Source organism: Cyrtonyx montezumae, unplaced genomic scaffold (assembly GCF_038088225.1).
Source record: "Cyrtonyx montezumae isolate F1298 unplaced genomic scaffold, pur_monq_1.0 scaffold_8, whole genome shotgun sequence".
In the NCBI taxonomy this organism is placed as follows: Eukaryota; Metazoa; Chordata; class Aves; order Galliformes; family Odontophoridae; genus Cyrtonyx; species Cyrtonyx montezumae.
In genome coordinates, this window is record NW_027072089.1 from 7,199,360 (window position 1) to 7,226,606 (window position 27,247).

Genomic DNA, 27,247 nt, shown 5'->3' on the forward strand with positions numbered 1-27,247 from the left:
AAGGGCAGATCCAGAAGCTCAGCTTTGCTGGCTCGGGTACTGCAACCTTGTGTATAGTCTCGTGGGGATGGATAATGCTGTGGACAATGTAAGATCCTTCCTATTTCTGACTGTAGGGTCATCAATTAAGAAGCATTTTCTCAGGCTTTTAGTGTAATAAAATGTCTGATCTAACTCCAGAATCTCAAAGCAAGATCTACAGAGTTCACTGGCTTTCAACTAATGCAAACCTCAAGTGCATGGGAAAGTTTTCTTCACAGGATAAATACAACCTGATGCTCAGAGTCTACAGCCCAGAGATTAAAAATCAGCTGCAATGGAAGGACCTTGATAATGGAAGGACCTTGATTCTTACTATATGCTTAGGTGCAAGAGACTATTAAAACACCTCTCCGTAGCTGTCATATATAAACTCCAAAATCACCATACCACTTTCTGGGAGTCAACTGGGCACTACTTACATCTGAAGCGGCCAGAGGTGGCCAACTGGACCCCCAGGAAGCGCCGCTGCAGGATCCGATACACGCTGGTCTCTGAGAACCTACGGGCAGGCTCCAGCACAGAGAAAATAGTGTCATAAACCTCATCAAGCAGCAGCTCCAGGCCTGGGAAACAGAGGTGTTATTTTAGGACAGCAGTCATACGCTTTGCACCAGAGGAGCAGAACTGAAAATGTACTAGGGAAAAGAAAACCAGGCCTAAAAACTGGCCCAAATGTGAACTTAGGCTGCATTACCGTATTGCACTGCACCACACTACATGCTGCTGAGTGCCCAGTCATCAGTCATGGCCATTAATGAGCAGAAAGAACATCCAGTAACCAGCACTGCGCTGCGGTTATGGTTCACTTTGCAGCAGATACATTGAAACTATGCAATTATATCACTGATGTTTCCAAGAACCAATTCCTGACCATTTTGGTTGACTAAATTGAGCAAATGAAAAGATGAGCAGCAGTCCTTCCGTGTTTAGTATAGTTTAGTTTAGTTCTGATTTTAGGACAACTTTCCATACACAAAGGAATTAAATACTGAAGTTCTCATCTGCCATCTACCACTTTAATCCAGCATATTCTGCATTGTTCCCAAGGGTTTTGTTGTCACTTTTTTTTTTTAATTTATTTTTTATTATTATTATTTTTTGCTTCAACTTTTTCAAACAGAAATATCTCAGGAAGTGGACTTGGGGGCATACAGCCTCCCCACTCTTCTTTCTTGGAAAAAAAAACATCTGTTCCGTTAAATCTCCCATCAACTACTAATATGCCTGAAAGGTAACCTGAGTCTATGAGAAAACAAAGAAAGACCATCTGAGCAAGAAGAAAACAGCACAATTTCCATGTCCTTTATATTCCCCCACATTTGCAATTGGACACTGAATAGGGTCCAGATTTCTAAGATGGACAGAGGGTGGACATGCCAAAGCCCTGTTCGAGCACCTTAGAAGGGGCAGGGTTGAAGGTGTTTGCTTCTGGATGGAGTGCTGTTCCCAAGGGTGGGTTCTGCTTTGAGTAAGAGAATGTCACGAGAGAGCTCCCTCCTTTCCCAAACACTGGTCACATCAGCCAGCCTGTGTGTCTGCAAGAATGCACTTGGAACCCAAATGAAACTGAAGACTGATAATTATTACTTGTCTTTTTCCTTGGGAATTTAACATGCTGAAGCTGAAGTGTTGGGAGGTACTCACCCGTGTCTGCGAGCTCTCTCCCCAGGCTGTCCACACAGTAGCAGTACCCAGAGACCTCTGGAAATGTCTCCCGGAAGGAGCTGAAGGTTTGGAAAGCCTCTGGGAGCCTGGAAGGGGAAGCAGCCTCTTGTGAAGGGCCCAGGGAGGCCCACTGATAACAACAAAGCATCTGCTGACTGGCACAAAACCAGTGGACAACCCTTTGATCTGCTTACGTTGTCCAGACTCCAACATCATCCAAATCAGCATTCCAGTAGGCTAACAGGTCTCCTGCATTTTTTTATGAAGCACAGTACAATACGATCTCCCTTCTGACAGATTTCTTAACCTTCCTATGCACATACCCAGCCTCTAGTATTCATTTTCAATTCTCTTCTCACCATCAAAAGCCTGCCAAAGAGAGCTGAATGGGCACGTGTTGGCCTAATGTTATTACTACAGCCCCTCATTAGCTCCTTCCAAAAATCTGCGCAGCATGGCAGAGAGCCTAAACAAACAGGTTGCTCCCTTTCCCTCCATGCTATGTTGGCTTTCTGCTCTGAACTAAGCATAAAAGCTGATAAAAACATCACTAATCTTTTTCATTCAGAGAGAATGGCTCAATGGATTAAAGAGAAAAGGTCTCTAATGTATTACAAGTGAGACTGACTCCTACTTTCACAGATCAAAGAAATGGTAGCTCCCAGTAGAATATTTTAGGAGTGACAACAGACAGATTCCAGCAAAGTAGTGGTTTAGGAAGGAAACTTAATAAGGCAAGGTTTGGAAAAAACATAATAAATATGATCTTAACTGACAGACACTCCAGGGTTTCTGCAACATACTGGAAGATTTTGTTTGCTAGACTGAGGCAGTAGGACCAGTGAGACATTTTCTCCACATTCCAAAACAATTGTATTACTTTACAGAGACATATCTTAGCACTGAAATATGATAAAGGCTTCATGTCCCAACCGCATGTGGCTTATTTGGAAAAATCTAGTGAAAGGGAAATTGAATATTCTGCTCAAAGCATTCACAGAATGATGAAGTCAGAGTAGGTTTTTAGCAAGGAAGGACACTTCAGCACCATGATCAAGAAAAAGGAAGTTTGACAAGCACAAGAATTTTACAGCAACCCCATAACCTTCCATAATCTACATGAGACCAAAACTAGCCTCAATCTCAGTGCCACCCTACTGCAGCCTCAGGGCTGCTCTAACGTGCCCAGTCTGCAATGCTCCTGAGAAACACTGCGGCAATGGCCACAGCATCAAGTTGACAGAGTTCAATAAGTACTTGGACAATGGTCCCAGACATAGGGTTTGAGTTCTGAGGGATCCTATGTAGAGCCAGGAGTTGGACTCAGTGATCATTTTGGGTCCCTTCCAATTCAGGATATACTATGATTCTATTCTAAGACTGTAATAGGGAAGAGCCTGCAGTGAATCAGGGTGTTACAGTGGCCAAGGTCTTTAATCTGATGAAAGTTACAGCAACAAAGTAAAAAGTATTGATTTTTGGATTTTTTGTCTCTTCCCCCAGTAACTGCCGCAGGCTTTTCTATACAGCTATCTTAGTTGGACCTGAGCATGGCCTGTACAAAAGAAGTAACATTAGGCAAGTACTGGGGTAAGGCAGCAAATTTGGGCTTATCTTTCTTACCAGAATTCTTCCTCTTAGGAAAATCTTAGCCTTACGCTATTCAAATTTCTCCAACATTTTATGTAACACACTCATTCATTCTGGAAGAGTTGGAAAAGTGAAGCCTTTTAGGAAGGGAGTTAAGTGACACTTCTTAGAGCCAAAGAAAGATTCTCTAATGATCAGAACATGATCTCAAACTTTTAAAATGGGGGGTTTAAACTCTGTGTTTGCCACAGTTCTCTGTTTTGTAAATTGTCACTTTAACTCTGTATTCATGCTACCAGCTTATAGGGCATGATAATAACATTCCATGCAGGAATATGGTGAAAAATGGATATATTAGTTACCTAAGGTACTCTGATCAAGTGGTTATGGATTAAGCCTGTGCCATAATTGGAAAGATAGACAGCTGGAAGTGAAATGGTCCTGCTGTGATTATTTACAGGATGTGGACACAAGAATAAACCTCCCAATGGGAGCATATGCTAAAAAAATATGATAAAGTAAAAACGTAAAATAAATAAAAATATATTATTTTAAAGCACTGCTTCATTCTCTGCAAGCCAAGGCAGAACAAAACATTGCATTTACTCCACTGCCCTCCTCTGGAGAAGTGTGCTGATTGCGATGCCCTTACAAGGGTACCTCTCGAGTCCTCTTCCCTCTGCAGTTCCCTCTTCCCTGCCCTTGTTTCTCTTTATGAACATTAATTCCTCATTTCTCTGAAGGACAAAAGCTTCCTGCTCCCACTGACGAGCTTTTGATTCAGCACTTTGAAATCTCCCCCAGCTTGCTCCAATAACTGAAACTGGTGTGAATATCACATCCCTGTTTATCTCTCGCTTGTTCACCTGTATGAGCAACTTCAGCACCATATAAATGGACAAAAGTCTTCCCAATGTCATGAGTAACTTGCTATTTATGTGTTGCCACTTCTCTCTCTGTCCTTCCACATGGAATTATCTTTCTTATCTCACCTGTACATCCGAATTTCATTCTTTCTTTTGCATCTATCTCATCTATCTACTGTTCTCTGCTTGTCTGAGAGGTCTCCCTGGCTACTTTCCCAAATGCAGATCCCAAAGTGGTAATCACTACTGTGAAGTCACACTGACCGTACTACAGGGATGGAATAAAAAACTTCTGCAGAAGAACAAATTGAATACAGAGGCAAATGCTTCTTATTCCGTCCATTTCTTAGCAGGAAATAATATCAGACCTAATCTTAGCAAAATGATTTCATGGGGAAAAAATGCAGTAAGATCTTGCCTTGAAGAGTTGTGCAGCACCGCCTCTCTGTTTTGGAATCCTACGCTCTTACCTGTTATAATTATGAATGAGATCAAAAACCATCATGTCTGTCGTGTTGACAAACTTGCATTGGACAGGCAGAAACTCTCCATCTTCTGAGCACTGTGGTGGGCTCTTCTCCCCAACCCCATGCAGAATGCGGCGGTCTCGGATCTCACAGGTCCCTGGACCTAACAGGAATAAAAGGAATGTTTATTAGTGCTGAACATCCCAAAGACAATCCCGTGGTTTGGAAGATGCCTGGATTCATTAAACTGAACATGCATAGGTGTCTTGTATTCTCTTTATAGCCAAAAGAAATAGGGACTTAATTAAAATTTCTTCACTAAGCACCTATACTTCCATAGGGTAGGTGTAGGCTACAGTGCCCAAACTGCTTATCTACCATCTTTCATTCACACCAAACTTTCCATCCCTACAAAACTTTATTTTTGTTGGATAGTACTTACATTGTGTTGGCTTTCCTCTCTGCCGGGTGCCATAAATCTCCATTCCTTCTTGGTCTACACACCAGCACTCACCCAGCTCCATGTCACACTGTACCACATCAAATGCCCCTGAGTCCAGGCACTGAGGGATGTAGGAGATGCTACTGCTGTTGATGTAGCGACTCACCAAGACTCTTTGCTTTTGCAGCTGGCAGAAGGATAAGCCTGCAGCACCAGAGAGGGACACTGTTAGAGGAAGTTATTTCTTGGACATAGAATCACCTATTTTTAAACAACAACTGAATTATCTGAGAGGGAAAAATTCTGATTTTGTCACCCAGGAGGCATCAAGACATTGACAGAGTTGAGGTCATGGAAACTGGTATCCAGAAACCCACCACAGATGGGGTTGTGACTCTCCAACTCATAAGTGAATATGGTCAGTTAAAGTTTACAGTTTATGTTATTTAAAGTTTATAGCTTATGTTATTTTGACCTTCATGAATACAGACTACCTGATACAGGTATATCAAGTTTCCATTATCATCTCCAAAGAAAGAACAGAACTCCCACTTGAAAGATTCAGCAAGAAACAACAAAATAGAGATCATCTGAGTCTAGGTTAAACAGGCTCTTTGTTTCAACAGTTCAAATGTAGATTTAAAACACTTTAAAAAAAAACAAAAACATTTTGAACAAAAATGAAAACCTTTGACTTACAGGACAGGGGATATCCATTCTGTTTGCTGCCAGGTACTTCAATGCCATTCTCATCTACACACCAACAGGAAAGACCATTCCTACTGCACTGAACTGCCCTGAGGAGAAACATGAGAAACATATTTTATTCTGCAAACTCCAAAGTCCTTAGTAAGGCGCACAACCCATGGCAAACAGGCTCAAGTATTTACTACAACAAATAATAGAATAGAAAGGACTGTATTGTTAAATCCTCTGGGTCTACCTAGTTGTTCAGTCTGGAGAAGTGGAGGCTCAGGAGAGACCTTATCACTCTACAACTCCCTGAAATGTTGTGGTGAGGTGGGGGCCAACATCTTCTCCCAGGTAACAGTGATAATAAAAAAGCGAATGGCCTTAAGTTGCACCAGGGGAAGTTAAGGTTGGATGTTGGGAAGAATTTTTTCTCTGGAAGAGTGGTGATGCATTGGAACAGGGCACCCTGGAAAGTGGTGGAGTCACCATCCCTGGAAGTGTTCAAGAAATGTGTCGCTGTTGTACTTAGGGGCACAGTTTAGTGGGCAATACTGGTTGAAAGTTGTAGTGGATCTTGGAGTCTTTTTCCAACCATAATAATTCTGTGATTCTATAATTAGTTCTTCTACTGTCTTTGGAAGAAGCCCAACCGCACTACTTAAGGAAGTGCAGATAACTCCTCAAGTCAACTTAGTACATCTGTGCCAGCTGCTCGCAAGTTTCACGTTCATAGGTATGCATGGAAAGACATCAGTTGCATTATGCAGCAATCTGCAGCCAGATCAGTGTTACTGATAGCCTAGAATTTAATTCCAGCAAAAGGGAATTCACCCAGGAGAGGCTGGATCTGCAACATGGCTCTATGAAGCCCCTTCAGTCTATGAATACCTCACCCTTCAGCCCATTGATAAGGAGGCTTTTCAAAACTGAAGCTAAAGATTTCAGTAGTGGTGGAAAGTTACATACAGCAAAGATTAATTACCTGAACTGGCCATTTTCTGAGCACTGAGGAATGTAGTTTTCTCCTCCTGTAAAAGCCTTTTCCCTCTGAAGTTCGCATGGACGCAATGGTTGAGAATCTGTCTGGTACTCTAAAAGGTAAACATTTAGCGCAATATCATGATTAACCTGTTCTCATCCCAACCCTGTTAGTGCCACTAAAGCACAGTGAAAGACCAAGTTCACGAGTCCTCCCTGCTTATTTCCTCACTGTGCCTTTCCCATGCCTGTATTTTATTAGGTTCAGCTCTGTCCTATACTAACATGGTACCATTTTCTGGTACCTGAGTAGTTTACTACATTTGTTGTGGTTACTTCCACAAAACAGCACTTTGACTCAGCCAAGTCTGATCCTCAGCAGGGGGGACATCACTGTGATATGTTTCTGAGTATTTGTTATTTATTGAAACTCAGTAAAATTAAACAATAGCCACTATTCAATAGAAAGGAAAGACATTTCTTCTTAATCAAAGGAAGACCTAAAAAGAATCAGTATCTAGCATCAGACTGGTTGATATTAGGAGCACTTCTCAATCTCTACCACTACATTTGGTTAGCTGCTGAAACCACCAGTTGTTCTCTTAATAAAGAGGACATTCTATTCTTCAGTTCTTAATGCATTCAAACCAAATTTGTCTACTGTTTTAAGAGAACAGTGAAATTCTGTAGGTTCTTTTTTACAGAACAGATTGAGTTGGTTTGAATTCATAGTAGTGCAAATACATCACAAGTATTCTGAATTCTTTTCAGTTTTCAATGATTTCATGGACTTGAGCCAGAGGTGATTTCTGTGCACCTCAGAACAGTAAATCACTTTCTCTGCGAGTTTTTATGGTATCCCTTTAAGCCTATGTAAAATTGCCACAAGACTGTAAGGGATTTTATGTTAGCTCACCTACAGATATCCACGTGTAAACAACCCTCACATCCTTTTCATCTCAACTGTGAGTGAACCAGTTGCTCTGAGATGTGTGAAGGTCCCTTTGAACAGTGCTTTGGACAGCTTACTAAGGCACTTGAAGTAAAACCTTAGTGGATGACTTACATTGCTGGTCCTTCACGACAATCAAACTTGAGTTCTTTAAATAGACCAAAAAGAACTGCTGACAGCATTCAGTCAAGGCGATATGTTAAACTGAGACTGAACTCTAAACTCAGTGATAGGACACAGGAATAGAAAACTTTCATACCACTCGTTTCTCTCCACTCTTCTCTAGACCATCCTGTTCTTCCAGAAAACATTGTTTCTCCACCCAAAATCCAGATGTACTGAATTCAGACAATCTTTATCATGTGGATGCCCTCACAGTTTAGGATTTAACCTGAAGCCCAAACTCAGCCTGCACATCACACGACCACCATTCACATTTGCGATGGAAGCAAGACTTAAGTTCATTATCTGCTTAGTTGGAACAATGCAGAGAGCAGCACAAAGATCACAGGAGCACAGTCTCTACTGGATATGAGCAACGTGAAAGAACAAGAATACTCACCAAATATATTGGCTGCTGCTGTACTAATGAAGCACAGAAAGGTGATCGCTGGGATGGAGCCCATCATGCGATGGGAGAGCTCCATACCTCTGTGTCACAGCATGTGGCCTTCAACTGCCTTTTTATAGCAACTGTAGCTCAGACAGGTTCACTGTGTGCTGGTAGACTGGGCATAGAGTGGGGCGAGTGACGCATACAATGTTTCTGAGAAAACTACAAGAGGTCCATTCACCTGGAACTGCCCTCACGGTTTCCGTCAGCAAGTTGTCATCCCCCTCCAGGGAGCACTACAGGGGCCAGCCATTGGAAAGCAGAACAAACAGCAGTCACGGGCTGGATTTGGACTTAGTTCCATCAACATACACATTAAGCACACTGACATGGCCCCGTGTCAGCTGTCACCCTGTGCTGAGGTGAAAGCACTTGCTTTCATTGGCTGGAAGTAGCTTAGCTCCTGAGGCTTCATTCTCCAGGTGATATACATTCTCCAGGTGATATAAGCTTGTTAATAGAAGTCAGTTTTTTGGATTACTTACTACAATCAAGGCCCTGAACCTAAAACACTTCAGAAATATATTTACTTGACTCCAGAGCATCTGTTTTTATTGATGCACCTTTAACGTCTGTCATTATTTACCTGCACCAAGGAATTACAAGGACTGGCTTTCAATTCTGTAAGGCAGCTGAACAACCAGGCCCAGAACTCAGGTATCCTCTTACCAGCCAAGACAGCACCTGCAGTAACGGCGACTCAAGGACCTTTGTGATTGGGCTGTAGACCTCTTTAAGTCCTACAGCACAGGTGTCTAACCTTTTGCTTGCCTGGGCCACATTGTGTGAAGATCCCCAGGGAGACACCTTCCCCCAAGGTGTTAATGAAACATGTAGATGTGGCACTTACAGGGACATGTTTTACTGGGCATGATGGTGATGGGCTGCTGGTAGGACTAGATGATCAAAACAGAAAATACAGCTGCATATTTTTTGTTGTTCACAGGGCCAGTGAATCAAAATGCATACAATTATTTGCCCTAACCTGAATGAGTACTGCACTGCTCCTTCACATAGGAAGGTATCCCTGCCTATAGCAGTGGGACTGGAACTAGATGATCTTAAAGGTCATCCAACCCAAACCATTGCATGATTCTGTGAATCCCCATGTCTTATGTTCAATGCTAATCTCACACTGTTTGGTTGTTGCAAGCAATGGGTGTTGTGATCAAAGGGGGTGGGCCTAAGGCCAAACTGGGATGCTCAGTGGGGAAGAGTCCCAGGACAGGACAGGCAAGGCCACATGCAGCCTGCAGGCTGAACATGCCTGGGCTACAGCATTTGATATGCATGGTAAATGTGACCTCAGTCAGCAGCACATCATGCTTTCCTTAGCACGACTAACAGTTTTAAAAATGATTAGGACTATATTTGAACTTGACTTTCGAGAAACCTAATCTGGATCTGAGTGAAATCAGTAGCCAGCAGAAAGATCAAGTTGGGAAATGATGAATGTTGTATAGATGGCAACCCAACATACATTTATTTAACCCACTTTTTCTAGTCCAAAATTGTCCTTCAGGCTCTTTGTATAGGAAATGGGAGAGAGAGGCTCCTTATGGTAAACGTTCACTTTCCACCTCCTTCTCTGCTGACTACCAAAGGTCATTACCAAAGTCGGTAATGAACTAAGGCAGACAGGAGATCAAGATCTATTATTAATAGAAACAAGCAATGTGCAAATATCGACACATCTACAAATTTACAGCACCTACACAGCATTGATACTCATGATTGCTTTTATTTCTTTAAAAAAAGAAAAAAGAAAACGGCCTCTGAACTATGCTAGAGAGAAGAACAGCCAAGTCTTAAAAATCTCTTCAAGGATCAAGTGGGACATAAGTGTTCTAGCATGTGGTGTCCTTAGACTACTTCTAAATGTGCGTCACATGCAAGATCAGGGGGATGCAATGATCCATGGATTCAAAAAATAGAAATCAAATGGGTAGTTTACACAACAATATAAGCAATCCACAGTCTTTAGAGGAAAAAAAACAAACAAAACAAAACACTTGTGATCAATGGTTAGTCAAATTCAAAGAAATTCCTCAGTGCATAACATTCCCTTCAGTGCAGGGACGTATTAAGCTCTATTTTTAGCACCTGAGACAAGATGGAAGAACATCTCAATTAGCTCATCAATGAAGTGTGAAAAAGGAGCAAATGCAGACAATCTGGCCTTAAAATTATTTGTTTTTAAAATCATTCCTTTAGTGATGGAAATGAAGGTTTCATTTAAAGCAACTCAATCTAGACCATAATTGTAGGGGAAAGAAAAAAAAAAGTCAATGTGATGAAACATTTTATTTTAATCACAAAAATCTTCAGAGAGAAACAGCTCATTTATCTAGTGTTCCAGTTTCGCATACGCTTTCTTAATAGAAAGACTGCATGGGCTTTTGTAAGTCCTGTATTTATATATTAAAAAATCAAAGGGTAAATGCTTCCAATAAATGAATATACAAACATTTGTACAGACTTAAAAGTTACTTTCACTCCAAACCGGAGCCTGAGAAACCAATCTTAGATTCAGAAATGTCCTTAAGGAGGACTTCTGAACGAGGCAGTGAATTGGAAGTTACAACTTCAAGAACTGAAAACTGTCAGGTGATTCCCATATCATGTATTTCATTGATTTTCAATTAATGGACTGAGTTGAACAGGGAAAAAATTTTGGTCCATCCTCTCCTACATTTCAAGAACACAATATAAAAACCATGCAATCCTTTAACAACTTACTTCTTTATCTGTGAGTGCAGTACATTTTACATTCAGTATACTTCTTCCCAAGCATAAGAATCTCATTTCAAACATCTTCACACAATTCTGGCAATTACCATTAATTAAATCCTCAAAAAGGGCAAAAATGAATTAAGTGATGCAAACTCAGACGATGAGAAGAGAAATAAAGCGTAGCTTCACCAGATACTAGAAATTTCAGTTACTTCACACATTCTTTAAATTGAGAGTACGAAAGGGAAGTACCAGAACACTAAACTGGGCTAGGTCGGAAAAGCGGGCAGAGGACTTCTCACAGTTGTTGTTTTATTACCATTTGTCAGCCAGAATCATAGAATCACCAAGGTTAGAAAAGACCTCCAAGATCATCTAGAACGAACATCCACCTACCACCAATATTTCCCCACTAAACCACACCCCTTAGTGCAACACGTACATATTTCTTGAATACCTCCAGGAACGGTGACTCAACCACCAGTTTCAGCAGCTGACCACACTTTCAGAGAAGCCCATCTGACAGCATTTCAATTTGCCTTTGTCCCTCCAGAAATGAACTATTTCTAGGATAGGTGAAATTATCTTTTGTTCCTTCCATACCCTTATGGAAGAAAAATATCTTCCATATTTTCATATATATCCTACAGTAGATAGCAGTTTTCCATGATGTATCTAACAGTGCCTCAGTGATAGAAAGTAGACAAACATTTATTCTCACAAAACCCAGAAAGAAGAACATTAGGAAACCCCAGGCAGACCTCAGCTCTGCAATCAGCAGTAAAGCAATGGATAGATTTGTATACTAAGATTCAATATTTGCCAAATGTAAACTTGCACCAACCTTCTGCCTAAAATGAAATACTGTATCCTCGACCTGACTCAGGACAAGAAGACAGCATTTCAGATGCTACTCCAAGATCTGAATTTAGCTTTGTATTGTTTGAGAGACTGCTTTGAGATGGTGCCTTTGCTAATGATAACAATATCCAGGGTTTATTTTTTATTTTTAGTGTTCAAGATTATTTTCTGTCATGTGAACAACTCAACAATTTCTGTATATTAATGTCTCACTCTGTTCTGCCTGATTTTGTTCATCTCCTGCTTACCATTTATGCCCAAGTCCACACTACATCTAGGAGAGGAACTCTCTCAGCACTGTTTGTATATTTGTTTCCTACAATAGTGAAGCGTAGAACAATCATTTATAGGCAATGTAAAAATATAAGAAATCAGTAAAACACACTGAAGATCTTTTGTAATGATATTTGGAGAGTCACATTTCAAGACGACGCACTGCAAAACTCAAACCTTGAAATTGTTAAACACTGAAGTAACTCAGGAACATAGAAGTCTTGCAGTTACTTTGATGCTCAGTAAGAGTGTTCGTTTCTGTGAATAATTTACTGATCACATAATTTGGGTCTGGGCTAAGATTCAACCTCATAGCTTTGAGATTTGTACAAACAAGAACGTCCATGACTGTACGTAGTTCATTCACTATAGGCTAAACACACAGACAAAGATTCCCTGTGATTTTAAATGTATACAAACACTAACTCATCAAAACTCAAGTCCACTGAACGGGAGCCCAGGCACATAACAAACTCAACGAGCTTTATTGTATTAGAATGCAGCCAACGTTATTGCTATTATAAAAAATAAATCACATAAAAAAGTATTTAACGTATCTCATAGATCTCATAACAGCGCTCTGCTGCCTCTGTCAGAGTGTTCGGTGACAGTACACTGTTGCCCATGGCTCTTGCCAGTTCTAGAGCAAAGGAAGCTGCTGGTTGAAGTAAAGAGCAGTTGGACTAACTGTAGTTATTCAGTCTGGCTTGTTCGTGCTAGTTCATTTTCTCCACGCGGTCTCTAATTTTTCCTTTGAGTTGTTAGGGTTGGTGCAGAATGGCAGCCAAATGCTCAACCTGCTCTTTGTGCATTTTCACAGTCATTGCATGCTCCATCATATTTTCCATTTATAACAGATATACACATAGTGCATAATTCTTATTGCTGAAGACAGACCCCTAAACACCCAGCACTGAAGACATAACAGCACAACAAAAACTTTGTAACATGATCGCCGATAGCAATACAGACTCAGTGCAAGAGAAAGAAGTAGCAACCAATCAACCACAAAGATAGCAATGGATGTTTAGAGAGTGATTAAGCTTTGATCTTCATAAGCACTGTGAAATTAAATCTGACAGACTGCAATATTATTAAGCAGTAGAGAGCAAATGCGAGGTTCCAGTCTTTTAAACTGACATCATTTGCAAATAGATGGCACAGCTGCACGCACCCCCTTCACACATCAGCATCTCTGTACAACCAGGGGAAGAGCAAGGAGCTCAAGAGCAAGCAGAATCTCAGGTATTCATGAATTAGCAGATGATGTCTGCTCTACAAGAGGACTGCACCCAAGGAAAACAGGTTCTGTTCTTTGCAAGTCAGCAAAGAAATAGCAACTCATCTCCTAAGAAAAATAACAGGGTTCTACAGCTGTAAACCACTGCATATCTGAACAAATACACGTAAAATAGGGGCATTAACTTCCCCCTACAGTTACCCAAGAAAAGGGTTATAGGAACTATCTTCCAATCCACCTCCTGCCATTTGATTTGAAGTATCTCTATAACTGCAGCATCATCAGAAACCATGTACTAGGGGCTACCCCACGTCAGCAAGACCATTCCATTTACGACTGTAATACCAATGACCACCATTGCAACTTACAAATCCTGATGCAGATGCCTTCAACATTGTCACAGGAAGAAGGGTTTGAAATAATGAATCACTCCTCATATTCCCATGACAGAAAACAAGGTGGGCAAATATCAGGCAAAAACGTGACATTTAAAGGCTCCAAAATTTCGCCATTTAGTATTGTACCTCACAAGAGGTCCTGGGGTTATTTTGCTTTTGTTTTTTATTAATTAAAAAGGAAGGCTGAAAAGTTAAAAACTCCATTTTAGTTTTTTTTTGCACACAGGTACCACAAACAATCAGCACAACAACACAAACTATTATGTTCTCCTTGGAGCAGTCCACCTCCAACCATCACAAGAAACTGAAATTCACATCCAGGTAACTGATGCTGTAAATAGATTGTGTGTAAGTACTTGGTTTAATTACTGAGGAAGCAGGAAGACAGATGGAAAATAACATACACACAAAAAAAGAATCTCTTGCTAAGGCCAATTAGGAAACATACTTGTATGAACCAGACCACATCAGGTTTGACTGGCCAACAAGTTAAGCAATCAACTGCAGGTTACGTTCTGCACATAACATTCAGCTGCTTTATGGCACTTGACTTGTATTTAAAGAACGTGGGATGCTTCAAAAGCATCCCATAGGATTGAGGAATGGAGAAACTGGGGCCAACACTGATGTTCAGGTGTCACAGACTAACACTGCAGTTTGAGAAAGAATTGGGCGAGTTTGTGAAGCGCTCAAGCAATACACAACGTGTAACAGCACTGCCCATAAGGAATTATATTTTCTTACAAGTTGGGAATGCTTGCAAGGTGTGTATCTATTAAAAATGATTGAGTACACTGGAAATGAAGGCAAAAATAAGTATTAATCAGATTAGTTGCTTTGGTAAGCCAGTCCATCCCAAATAAGGCAGGATCCTGAGAGACAAAGTTGAGAACTCATGAAAATATAGAGACTGCTGCATACACAAACAGAAGACAGGTTAAAAATGCACAGGCAACTTTAGCTCTGACCTTATTTTCCTTTTCAGATACCATTTCTCCACCTCTTTCGCTAAGAAGGTAACCTCGCTCCTCCCCCCTGCAATTTCCTATTCACCTCCACCTTCCATAACATTTATAGCCATGCTCTATCACACAGACACTGCATAACGTTGCTACAGTGTATGCTGTGTAAGTATATAAATACACCCTGCTTTGTTTCAGAGTAAGTTCAGCTGGATTTACACTTCTCTTATATAGATCACACAGTAACACATTCAAGGATATGCAGCAAGTGAACAGTATACAGAAGTCTCACATATCAAAAAGGAAGTAGGCCATTCAACTATTCATATTAAGCCATTAAGCATCCAACTATATAACACATCAGAGTATTTTCTTTATTAACAGCTGTTATAAAAATGACAAACACTTCTGTTGTATTGCAAAGTTGCCAGCTGTGATTCTACAATTACTTCTGTACTCTGCAATACTGCAAGCTTGATGTGACAAGATGTTTTGAATAGGAAACTCTCTGTAACATGGGCTTCCTCTTTGTTTTGGACATCAAGACTTCAGACATGACAGACAGACAACAAATATCAGGAAAGGTTTTCTCAGTAGCCACGCTACTGTCTCAATAATGCTTTTATCATAAAAGTTCAGTGCACGGGTTGCAAAGTCTTTCCCAGTTAAACCATCTTTGGCACATTTTTTTCAGTTTTATGAATCCTCAAAAGGCATTCCAAGAATTTCTGATGTCTGTACATTACTATAATACACGTTTGTATGTAGACCAGGAAGAAAAATTGAAAATGTAGAGTATGCAGAATAGTTTTAATAAACAGTTTTACATACAGTACCTTACATATAGAACAGTGTGTTTGCAAATTTAAATAATTTTTGAATGTACAGTGGCTTGTACTCTTATCAAAAAGGTAAATTCAAGTTTACTGTCTATCGGTTCTAAAATGCATTTATACAGATAACTAGAACTGATAAACAGATGTGAGGCATAAAATGTTCAAGTATCTTCCTGCCATCAGTTAAATAGCCTCCTTTTAACAGTCATATTTTACAAATTTCAAAAGCTGTACATACATTATTTTCAATTTTAGAAACTTTGTTAAAAGGTGACATTTTATGTTAACCACCAGTTCTTATAGTCTATCGTAATAAAACTAGATGCGTGGATATAAATGTCTGCAGTATGTATAAATGTATATGTGTATGTATGCACATACACATACAAGTATGTACGTAGCACTGGGGACAGAGGCAACTTATAAGCACAGGGAGAGTCCTGGGCTCATAAATCAGCAGAAGCTAATAGAGCAACTAGGTTGCCTTTGGTTTCATGATGTTGCATTTACTGAAGCTGGAAGTTTTTTTTGTTGTCGTTGTTGTTGTTCAGTTTTTTTTTTCCCAAAAAAATAAATCTTGTACAATGTATATTGCAATATTTATTCTAGTGGTTCAGTATAGTGACAGCCAGTTTTTGCTGCTCTTGTCATTCCTCATCCCAGCTGAGGAGATGGTGAAGTAACACCAGAACAGAGCTACCCAGGACAAAAATTGTACTTTGAATCCTGAATACTGCGAGAGAACATAAAAAATATAAACTAGATACAATTTTGGATGGATTGCTGGCACCAAGTAGGAATATGGAAAAAAACATCATGTAAGCCATAATGAAAACCTCATTCCAGTGGCTGTAACGTTATTTGGCACATCTGACCACTGTTCACCATTTGCATTTTAAAGGAGCCTAAGGGTGCTGTAATAAAATCTTCTATTTAAAAAAATACTTTGAAAAGGAGACTGTGATAAGTAGCTTCTTTCAAAATCAAAGCTAGTATGCTAATTTTTCTGAACATTCATGAGAAAAGGAAATAATCTATAAACTGTTCTTGTAGAGAGGATGCAGATCTCTCCGTGTCTTCTACTGATGACAAGAATTTTGTAAAAATGCAGTTCAAAAATTTTTAGTCAGCTTAATTCTGTGAATCTAGAACTTACTGCCAAGTGTTTCAAAATAGAATTGCTCTTTGCAGTTTGTATTCAGCTTTCTTGTATGCAGGAGTTTCCTCGTTTATCATATTAATGTATCAACATTTCTCAGTATGTAATACAGCATATCTTGAGGTTTGGACAGGAATATTTAGATTTCCAATATAACAGATTGCTTATTTTAGGTTTCCTCTCCACTCCCTAAAGCTTTAGGCTATTAATGTAATCAGCAAAGTAACAATATAAATGCTCAGCTTTTTGCTGTCTTCCTATCAGTCTTGTGGCTAGTAAGAAAATTCACCGTAGAGAACCTATTTTTATTTCTTTATTCTTCCTTTTGTCATACAGAACAAAGTGTTGCTATTTGCTGTACTTTCCCCATGTCAACTAAGAGCTGTTTAATACGTCGCTTCAGCTGAGGCAATCTTGCTAAAGGATCTGGTGGCTCCAGTTCTCCAGTGAAATCAAGCCAGCTTTCTAAAACTACAAAAGGAAAACAAAGAAATTCATTAGAAAGAATCTGAAAAACAATTTTCAGAAATATTAAACCTTTCTTTAATATTTTATTTTTAATAAGAAGGGGAAAAAGTAAAAAAATTGTTGAATAAGGCTGTGGCTTTTCCAACAATTCAAACATAACTTCTGATTTGATTGTTACTATAAAAAGATACACAAGAGCAAATTACAACCTTGGCTAACAATTTACTGTCTACACATAAAAAAAAAGAAACTTCTGTCCAGAGCCTTCTATCTGTGACAGTTCTGCAACAGAAGAAGCAGTCTGTTAATGCCAGGATCAGTGAAGTTCTAGGCTCACACCTGTCACTTTATCAAGCTCCTAGTTACAAGGTTCAGAATACAGAACAGTTTTCCAGTCTTCAAACAAATGCTATCAAATTAATTTCTATGCTCATAGAGACAAAAAGGGAAAAGATGAACCTTGTATTTCTAGAAAAAATGCCTCATATGAGGCAGTAATAAAACTGCAAACAAGAAATAACTATTTGTCAAAAAATTAAGGACTCTTACAAATACAGTGCACTCAGGTCCCTCTCATTCCTAACTTTCTACAATTAGTGAGTAAATTTATGTGTTGCAATGTTCTCTTCTCAGTATAATTCTCAGGCATGTTTTCCCAAGAAGCCTGTTTTTTTTTCTTAACCTAGTTACACATGCTAACATAGCAAACCAAAGATGAAGGCAGAATGAACAAAACCTTTCCTAAATACTGTCAGTAATAGAACAATCAAGTCAGTTCTCAAACAATCAAGCAGAAAAATGGCCATCAGCTTTATGATCCACATCTGGACAGAGACTAGACACCTAAAGTCTGACATTACAGGCTTCAGCTCAAGCATCCTGAGCTCCTAAGCTACAGTGGCAATGAAATAAGCTATTTTAGGCACATTAACAAGTATCTGTAAATGCAGTTACCATCAACTTCCTTTTCAATAAGGTCCATTCTGCTGGTGACTTCATTCTGTACATTCTCTATGTGGGTAAGGAGATTTAGCTGCCATTGAAGATGTGTATCCACTTGTTCCTCTGAGCCTTTTCTTTCATTACAAACAAACACAGTGTTTCCTTCAGCAGAATTCTTCTTCATAGGGGCAACAGAAAGAAAAAATTGGCATTTAAGAGCGTCTATTTAATTTCTAATGTTCATTTTGACCCTTGAGTGCCACAATACATTACAATGTTTTAGAACTGTACTTACATCTCCTTGACAAAAAGCATACTCAGCAGCCACGTATCATAACACATCAGTAGACTAAATCAAATAAAATGCAAATTCGATATAAATGAACATGTTTTTTTTACTGGAGAAGCGAGGTAAGATTGAGGGCAGGTAAGGTTTTGTTTAATGCAGTAAGACAGATTGTATTTCTGCTTTATTTTGTGACTCAATTCACGAAGTGCTGAAATGCATCAGTGTAACGCCAATAAAAATACGCAAAACCCAAAGGATTTCTCCAAGTATAGCCAGAGAAAAAGGCAAACTGCACAAAATACACTCATACCCAAGATGTCAGAAGTCATTATTTTGCAAAGCTGGCCATTTATCTGTTATTTCAAACAGAAATCCTTGTTTCCTACCCCTCTGTGATCCCCTGTAACTTGCCACCACAGGTTTTAGCCAGAATTAAACATGTTCAGGGACAGGTACATGGCAGTAACACGAGAGCTGTACAGCCACGTTATGCAAATGGACTGTATGTGGAAGATTGGCTGGCTTTGAAGAAACTAATTATTTCAAAGAAGACAGCAAACAGTACTTATCTTTTTCTATCTGAGGTTTCAGCCAGTGGCTATGTAAAAAGGAAGCGTAACAGACTGAACAAACACACTAATCAAAGTGTTCAGAATCTCCATTACTTAGCAGGATTTGAATTTTCAGTTTTATACCCACTAAGACTTCATATCTGATGGAAGTTAATTGACTATTGATGATCCTGTTTTAGAGACTTAATTCAAGGAAAATTCAAGATATGTGCTCTCAAAAGAGTTAGTGCATGGCAAATGTCAGGGCAAGGAATGAACTTTATCATTTGGATACATTTATTTGGTGAAGTGCTGAAGCTCTTTCCGTGTCACAGACTTGACACTTTTCTTCTCCCCATCATCAACAGTAAGAGTATGAGAACCAGGAAATGGGGAACTGATGGATCTTTAGTCACTTCCTAAATGAAATTGTTAATTTCTGCTTAAGTCTTACTTTTAAGTCCAACTTGGACCATCCTGCTGGCAGCTTTGGAAGCGAGTCTAGAGGACAAGCACATATATTCACAAAGAATTATTTACCAAGATCATTTTTGAAAGTCATAAATGCCTCTAAACTCTCAAACTAGGTAAAATCTTCCATCTCTGATGTATCAGGTTTGCCCCCCTAGCACTTTGATTATTCACACTACCTTCCTCAATAATTACACTGGAAATACCCTATATAATGATTAAACACCTCATTCCTGACAATTTCCAGACTACTGAAATGGTCACTTCATAAAATATAACTGAAAACCTAAAAGGCCCTGCTCTAAGCTAAGAGACCAGGAAGCTAGATCAACGCAGGCTACCAAGGAGTGCTGAAAGAAGTGTTAAGAAGTAGAATGCAGAACAGCTGTTGAAGAATAAATAAGTCAGATGACGCAAGCACACGCTTTCAGTAGGAAAAAGATAATGTACAGTCCAAAAAGGGATCTGAATAAAATAATCTAGTCATGGCTTGCAAAATAAAAGATCTGCAACAGATCTGTAGATTTTAACTTAAGCCATTCTATGATATTATGATTCTATGACTGGGAAGAGACAGGAATCTAGAAGGGAGAATGCAAAGTCTGACAAGGAGAAGTGAAGAGAGCTCTTTAGATAGAAGCCTCTTCCTGTGAAAATGGCACTTCAGTGCCAGTATCAGCACAATCTTAATGTAAGTACAAAGTAGCTCATGGAGAAACCAAGAGTGCTCTTCAACACACTTAAGTGTAGACAGTGATTTTAGTACAAAGGCTAAGTACTGACTGGAAGATGAGCTAAGGCATCCCAAAGGAAAGTATTTTGACAGTCCCAGAAGATCTTCTGGTTTGGAAGAAAGAGCACCCAGCTCCTCAACTATATGATTTAGTCTCTGATGGAAACATTTTTATTTCTATTTTTGCTCATGTTTTCCTCTTAGTTCTAAATAAATGGCCATTGTAAATATTATAAATTATTTTAGGAAGGAAACCCTGTTTAACACCATTGCATGTCCACTTACTACACAAATTGAGTACAAACATGCAACTCAGCACAGCCAATTCTAACTAGAATGAGCCAAAATTTTCCATTCAGATTATACAGCTTACATGCCACATTTAAAACTAGAAGAAAAAAGATGCATCCTACTCATTTCTTCCACATCAGAAACTGTACTTCAAAAAGGGGATGAGTTGGGCAATTTATTCTCACAGATGGTATTGTAGAAAACAGAAAGGTTTTACTTTTTTTTTTGTTTGCTTTTTGTTGTTGTTTTGTGGGTGTTTTTTTCCTTAAAGAGAATTTATGACTAAGACCAGACTAAACTCTTTTCCACAATGTAATGGATTCAAACACGTAATGCAAAACTAAGAAAGAGATACTACATTACCAAATATAAACCTGACTTAAAAGAATGTGAAAACTTCAATTAGAAGAAATATGCAGTATTAAGACTCCAAAGAACTTTTAAACTGGCTAATTATTACTTGTGGACTTCTAGGTAATATCATTGTTGAGAGTAGAATTAATGTTTATTATCATACTCAAATCTCAGTTAATTCTGTTTTCTATTTGTATTTTTTGTTTGTTTGTTTAAGAGAAAAAAAAGAAAACTTGCTCTGCTTTCCCCAGCTTTCAAAAAACACTGAAGTTCTGGGTTTTTTTCCTTTCATAACATTGGAAAGGAACAAATATAAACAACCTTAGCATAGGAAACACTTTAAACATATTTTGCACTTCACCAATCCAAATACTTTGCTCAAATGATTTCAGCAATCTTACTTTCCTCATACTGATTTGTGCTGACTTATGTGAAAGAGTATGGTGAGTTCTAACAATCATCTGTGAATACTTACGTACTTGACCTTTATCAGATTAAATGTATTTGCCTGATAAAGAAACTTCCCAGACTTACTTACCTGCTCATTCATGCCATCATCCTTAAAAGAATATTGTAAACAGTTTTTGTTCTCTGAACAAAATTCCTGGTCTTCCTCAAAACTACTTGTATCTTCATCATCTGAGCTCATAGGGTCAGTGACTGCTTTGCAATCTTGACCAAAACTCTGTGGCTTTTGGTAACTGTGCTCACTTGTGATATATGTTTCTTCCATTTTCTGGGGTAAACTAGGTGGCTCTTTATGGTTTTGGCTGTGACACGTCCTTTCAGTAGGATTAACAGCATGTGGAAAAGTCACTATCTTTTTCTCTACCCCAAGAGTTATTTGTTCTTGTTCTTTTCGCTTTCCCGAATAAGCCCAGAGATGAAGGTCTGGGTGATGTTTATTTCTACAACGAAGATGAGAAAAAAAATATGTTACACAGAACTACCTCTCACAGCGTTGTACTACTATAAATCCACTTCTGCTAGACCACACCTACAGACAAGTGCCATTATCAAACATAAGAGAGCACTGCTAGGTCAGTTATCAATTACGAATAAATCCACACTGCCCCTTAACACTTTAACAAGTCAGCTATTTAAAAAAAATAAAGCAGCAGAAAAAAAACATACCAGAAATAATCTCAATATACCATCTCTGTGCAAAATCTAACTCCTGAAGCAGATGAAAGTACACATTGCTCTAGAACCATTTAAACTATTTTATGAGAAGCAACTTTAACATGATAAAATAATGTGCATGGGAATGCTAGCTTCTGCTACTTAAATACATATAAAAAAATGAGAATAAACCCTGAACTGATACTTACTTTAATATCCCAATCTTCAACTGCAGTCCATGCAATATTTCTGTTACACCATACACATCTGCCAGTAGATGATGCGTTGACACAATCTTTTTGGCATTAAGATGAGAGTAGTTTTCTTTCAAAAATGATAACCCACACATGTGTCCATTGTTTAGCCAGTCTTTATCGTAAAGATATTTGGCACTCCACCTCTGACCTGGGGGTAAGTAATAAGCAAATTTAGGGACGCCTAAAGTCACAGCAAAATTGCATTTAAAACTAAAGTACTATAATTATTTGCTGTATCTCCTAAATGCCTCCTAACATCCATGACAGAATGATTCAAGACCTTATTAATTTATTAATAATCTAAAACTTAATTTTCTAGGATTTAAAGGGAGAATAAAAGGTAAAACTTGTTACTTTACTGTCAAAGCAAAGTCGAAAACTCAATATCTCTAAATGGCATTTGGAAATGAATAATCTAATTATCTTTGTGATTAAAGTACAAGTTACAGTGCATGTCAATCTAACTGCAAAAAATCTTAACAGCACTTCAATTTTTTATTTTAAAAAAGCTTCAGGAGTTAAAAAATTAGATTACTGATGGAAGTGTTAGGGAGTAGATTTCACATAGTTATGTCCAAAACAGCTTTTCCCAAATCACCTAGATAACAAATATTTTGCTTCAACAATGCATTCAGTAACTACTTATCAGAAGCCAGGTGGCTTTGTGAAAAGAGAAAACTCAAAAGTATGTGACAGCAGAATTCTTAAACTCTTCTTCGAGGGATCTTTAACCAAACACTGCTAGACAGGATAACAGTATAAGCAGCCACTAGGTATCCCATGCTACAATATTATCTACAATTTTAACCCAACAGGCATTAATGAGTATTTAGCTAATGCTTCTGAAGTAACTTAATCAAAAAAAAAAAAAAAAAGAGCAATACATAATGGCAATTATTTTTGTTTACAGTGATGAACCCAGACAAACAAACTGACTAAGACTGCAATATCTTACACTCAATTTCATATCAGACTATCATCATATACAGAACAAAGAATGGGTTGATGGAAGCCCTTCATACCTTTCAGGAGAATACCCTGTCTATCTCCTTTCTGCCCATTATCCCAATACACTTTAAAATACTGACATTGTGAATGACCTTTTTCTCCTGACATAGAAAGAAAAGAAGTAATGGTTAGGAAGGGAGAGAAGATAAAATTTAGGGACACAGTCTCCATATAGCAGGGGATAACGAAGTACCTAGTACAGTGCAAGGAAAGAACACAAGACAAATTAGTTTTTATAAATAGGAAAAGGCTTGATTGCTCAGAGTAAACCACATAAGGAACTACGAGACATGACTTTATATCATCAACCAACACTCAAGTTTTGGGCAAATGGAAGAAGTCACATCCGTCCAGCTCTAATTTCTAAATTTTCTTCTCAGGAAGAACTAGTGAAAACTGTGTTATTTTATACTTCTGCAAATAGGCTTCAGATACCCTGTTGGATAAACCACTAGAGGACATTTGTATCGATGGTTAAGACAAATATAAAAACCTTTCTTCCAAATAATATAGTTTTCTTCCAAATAGCTGCTAAGAGTAACAGTTTTATGAAAGAAATTACTTTTAAATCAAAAGCTTTTGAATCTTAAGTATATACAGTTTAACAGTAAATAGACTTTTCCTAACGTTTCTTTGTTTCAAACTTAGGATAAGAAACCCAAGTTTAAGATGCACTGTTCTTGTGCTATTGTTTAACAAAAGTGTCAGATTTCTGAATATATATTACACTTATTTACACAATTCCAGGCAAACACAAACATGAAATCCCAGTTAATATGAAACATCCACAGCACATATGAGCATACTGTGGTAATTAGTCCTTTTCTCTAAAAAGAGTATTTAAACAAACAGATCCAATTCCAAGCACATGCAAGGCAGATTTTTGAACAAGTATGTTTCATTCGCAAAGTCTTTTCAGAGCACAGTGACATTAGGAAGAAAAAAGGTTCAAGGGAATTCAATTCAACAAACAAAGCTATGGTGATTCCAATCATGATGAAGATTTAGCAAGCTTAATGAGACATTACTAACAGAAAAGGAAGTCTCTGCTTACAGTAAGACTTAGAAGACCTAACTGTGAAGAAGTGTAACAAACATAAACGACAAAGCTTTAACAATCCAAGCAACACATAACATGGCTGCTTAAAATTCCCAAGCACACAGCTGAAGATAAAGGTGGTTTATTCATACCTGGTGGATCTCTGCAGATATAACAGATGTATTGCTCTGGAATGCTGTCCTCTAACAATCCCATGCATACACTGTGCTGCCAACACAAGCATTCTTCACACTGACATCAAAAAAACAAAAGCAAAAACTAAAACTAAGCAGATTCAAAAATCAGAAACCATTACTTGTATTGTCAAAATTCAATGAGCAACAGTTTAACTTAAATAGCTGGTTTGAGTAAAATCATTTTATTTGGGTCATCTGTGTTGGGTAGGCAAAGACATAAAGCTAAAAGGTATCTTCAGTTTCCTCAACCACAAATTCCAAACTGGAGAAAAAAATGCAGACGCAATATTTGATAATATTTTATTACAACACTCAACAATTAGCACCTAGATATTTAGTAGTGTAACATAGGACAGAAATATATTACAGTAAAGTAGAAAGATAATGTAATACATTACAGCATAATAGTGAAAAGCAGAAAACTCTTCAGTTTAATTATTTATATTTACAAAGCATCTCTCCAGTGCGCTAGAAAGATGTGTTTTTAATATCGCACCAATGGAAAATCTAAAAGAAAAAGAAAATGAAGAGAAAATGAAAGAGGAGAAATAAGAGAATAGGAGAGCAAAATAGAAGTGGTAAGACATGAAGGCTTAGAAACAGCAAACTAGTTGCTCTCAATGACACGAAGTATGGAAATGAGACGAGTGGCAAACATTAGGCTGTCACTGGATATTAGAAAGGGGCAGGAAACTACCACTTTCAGGTACATTTCCATTTCTTAGGTGAGTGTTTTGTCTGTTTTCTAAATACCTGTTGTTTTACTCTCAAAAGGCTCTCCTCTGTTGTGGTATGTTGATCATATTCAGAACACCGAAGCCATATTTCCTCTCATCATACCACTAGGGTTACAAATTTCTCTCCTCTCTCCAAAGACTTCTACACTGGTCCATTTTCTCCTATGTTACTATCACCATTGCTGAACTACTGCTCAATTCCTCCATCAAACCACTGCATTTCAGTAATGCACTTCCATGGATAATCTGCATACTTCTTTTTCAGATCTTCATTTCCAAAGACTTACTAAGCAAGTCAATTAACAGGTCATTCTTGCTTCCTTCAAATCTCAATTAAAGGCTTAGTATTTTTAAAAGAAACAGTATCACACTGATAGTGGAAAACATACCTGTCCTTTAAGTGCAAAAAACCACAAAAAGTTAATGAACTTTTTCAAGTTACTGAATTGTTCCTCACTTTTCTTTGTATTTGATCTAATCACTCCTACAAACTCTTTGAGATAAAGTCTTCAAATTATTCATTACTAAATGGAAAAAGCAACCCCTCACTGCAGTGCACTGCACTGCACAAACATATATGAAGAGCAGTAGCAATCTGTAAACAGCTGGATGCCATACAGACACCACGTACTCTTCAAATGACAACTGCTCTTCTATTTTTACATTGAGGTAAAATCTTGCAAGTTTCTAAAACGAGTAAGTGATTTCTTGCTTGAAAACTCCTGTTTTAAAGATAAAGCATAAATTTCGCAACACAAAGATGCTGATACATACAACTGTATGGCAGAGATCTTATAGAGAGATTCATTCATCTTGTATACAGCTGAGGTAAACTGAGTGCACAGTCGTGTCTATGGCAGGTACTGTGAAGCGCAGAACCAGAAATGTTGGTATAACTACAATGGTCTGTAGACAGAGAATGATTTGTGTGAGGAAAAGCATTTTTTCCAACCAAAAGGGGAAAGTTCACCCTTCCTTAGAATCCTGTTCTGCATACTCAATTGTTAAGAGGAAACACTTCCAAGAGAAAATGTCCCACATAGGCTGGAGAATCACATCAAGTGTAAAATATTTTATCATTACCGATCATTTCTATTTACAGCTCTCAATGTAAATTCAGTCTCCAACACCTCAGAAGGGCATTGTCAAAAGCACAAATTTTATGTGGAAAGTATACCCCCCTAATTTCTTTACCTGAATCATAAAGCCATTTTCTTCATCCAGTTCACAAATGCATCTAACAATTTCATTGAGAGCATCATCTTCATCCTGAGACTCTTCAAAATTCGTTGAATCAAAATCCTGATTGTATTCATCACCACTAAGTAACAAACTCTCTGTAGAGGAATCATCCAAGAACTCCATATCTGAAAGATCTAGTAAAAAGTCATACACGTGAGACTGTGTGTGCAAAGAGAGTCTAAACTTAAAAAGAAAAGACAACAAACTTTGTCTGTTAGAAATCTTAACTTGCACAGGTCAAAAAAATCACACTCAAATGCACTGCTGGTACGATAAGATTTCTTGATGATACCTCTAAAACAGTTTTAATCTAACATGATACACAAGCACAAGACAGAATAGCCTGAGGAGTCTCAACACGCTTCAAATACTTAAAGTCAGTCACAATTTATAGCTACGTTAAGATCTGATATGAAACATTTTCTTTAAAATTACATTTACTAAGGAACTAAACCTATAAATTGAAAGTTTTGGTTCAGCCAACCTACTTTCTCCACTAAGATCAACTGACAAGATAGCTCTTGGATACTGGTACGATGTATTCTTCTCTGAGAACATGCTGCGCAAAGTCAGCGAGCTTCCCGAGGATCGCGTCAATGGAGAAGAGCACCTGTCCAAGAACTCAACAGAACTATCTTCATAGTCTGAATAATCTGAAAAGTTAAACAAGATTAGTTAATGTTACAAAAAGTAAAACTTGCAGCAAGTTAATTTTTTTCTAACGCTTCTTTTTAAGTGGAGAAATAAAGAACTTAGACACTGAGATATTAGGAATG

The 27,247-nt window shown here is 38.2% G+C and overlaps 2 protein-coding genes across 7 annotated transcripts in view; both read right to left on the bottom strand.

Moving 5' to 3' along the window:
- The window catches only part of TG (thyroglobulin), a 142,622-nt gene extending 134,280 nt beyond the window's left edge, over positions 1-8,342 (bottom strand). The window contains exons 1-7 of the mRNA XM_065752278.1: positions 8,258-8,342; positions 6,748-6,856; positions 5,772-5,869; positions 5,073-5,276; positions 4,634-4,793; positions 1,687-1,793; positions 462-605 (exon numbers count right to left, since the gene is read on the bottom strand). Coding sequence (XP_065608350.1) covers positions 462-605; positions 1,687-1,793; positions 4,634-4,793; positions 5,073-5,276; positions 5,772-5,869; positions 6,748-6,856; positions 8,258-8,342 — 907 coding nt within the window. The remainder of the gene's footprint in view (positions 1-461; positions 606-1,686; positions 1,794-4,633; positions 4,794-5,072; positions 5,277-5,771; positions 5,870-6,747; positions 6,857-8,257) is intronic.
- Positions 8,343-16,148: 7,806 nt separating this feature from the next.
- The window catches only part of PHF20L1 (PHD finger protein 20 like 1), a 46,252-nt gene continuing 35,153 nt past the window's right edge, over positions 16,149-27,247 (bottom strand). For all 6 annotated transcript variants that reach the window (XM_065752398.1, XM_065752397.1, XM_065752393.1 and 3 more), the window contains 7 exons: positions 26,960-27,124; positions 26,424-26,605; positions 24,448-24,547; positions 22,201-22,396; positions 21,408-21,777; positions 18,193-18,358; positions 16,149-17,241 (listed from right to left, as the gene is read on the bottom strand). In XM_065752398.1, the coding sequence (XP_065608470.1) occupies positions 17,099-17,241; positions 18,193-18,358; positions 21,408-21,777; positions 22,201-22,396; positions 24,448-24,547; positions 26,424-26,605; positions 26,960-27,124 (1,322 nt within the window). In that variant the 3' untranslated portion in view covers positions 16,149-17,098. The remainder of the gene's footprint in view (positions 17,242-18,192; positions 18,359-21,407; positions 21,778-22,200; positions 22,397-24,447; positions 24,548-26,423; positions 26,606-26,959; positions 27,125-27,247) is intronic.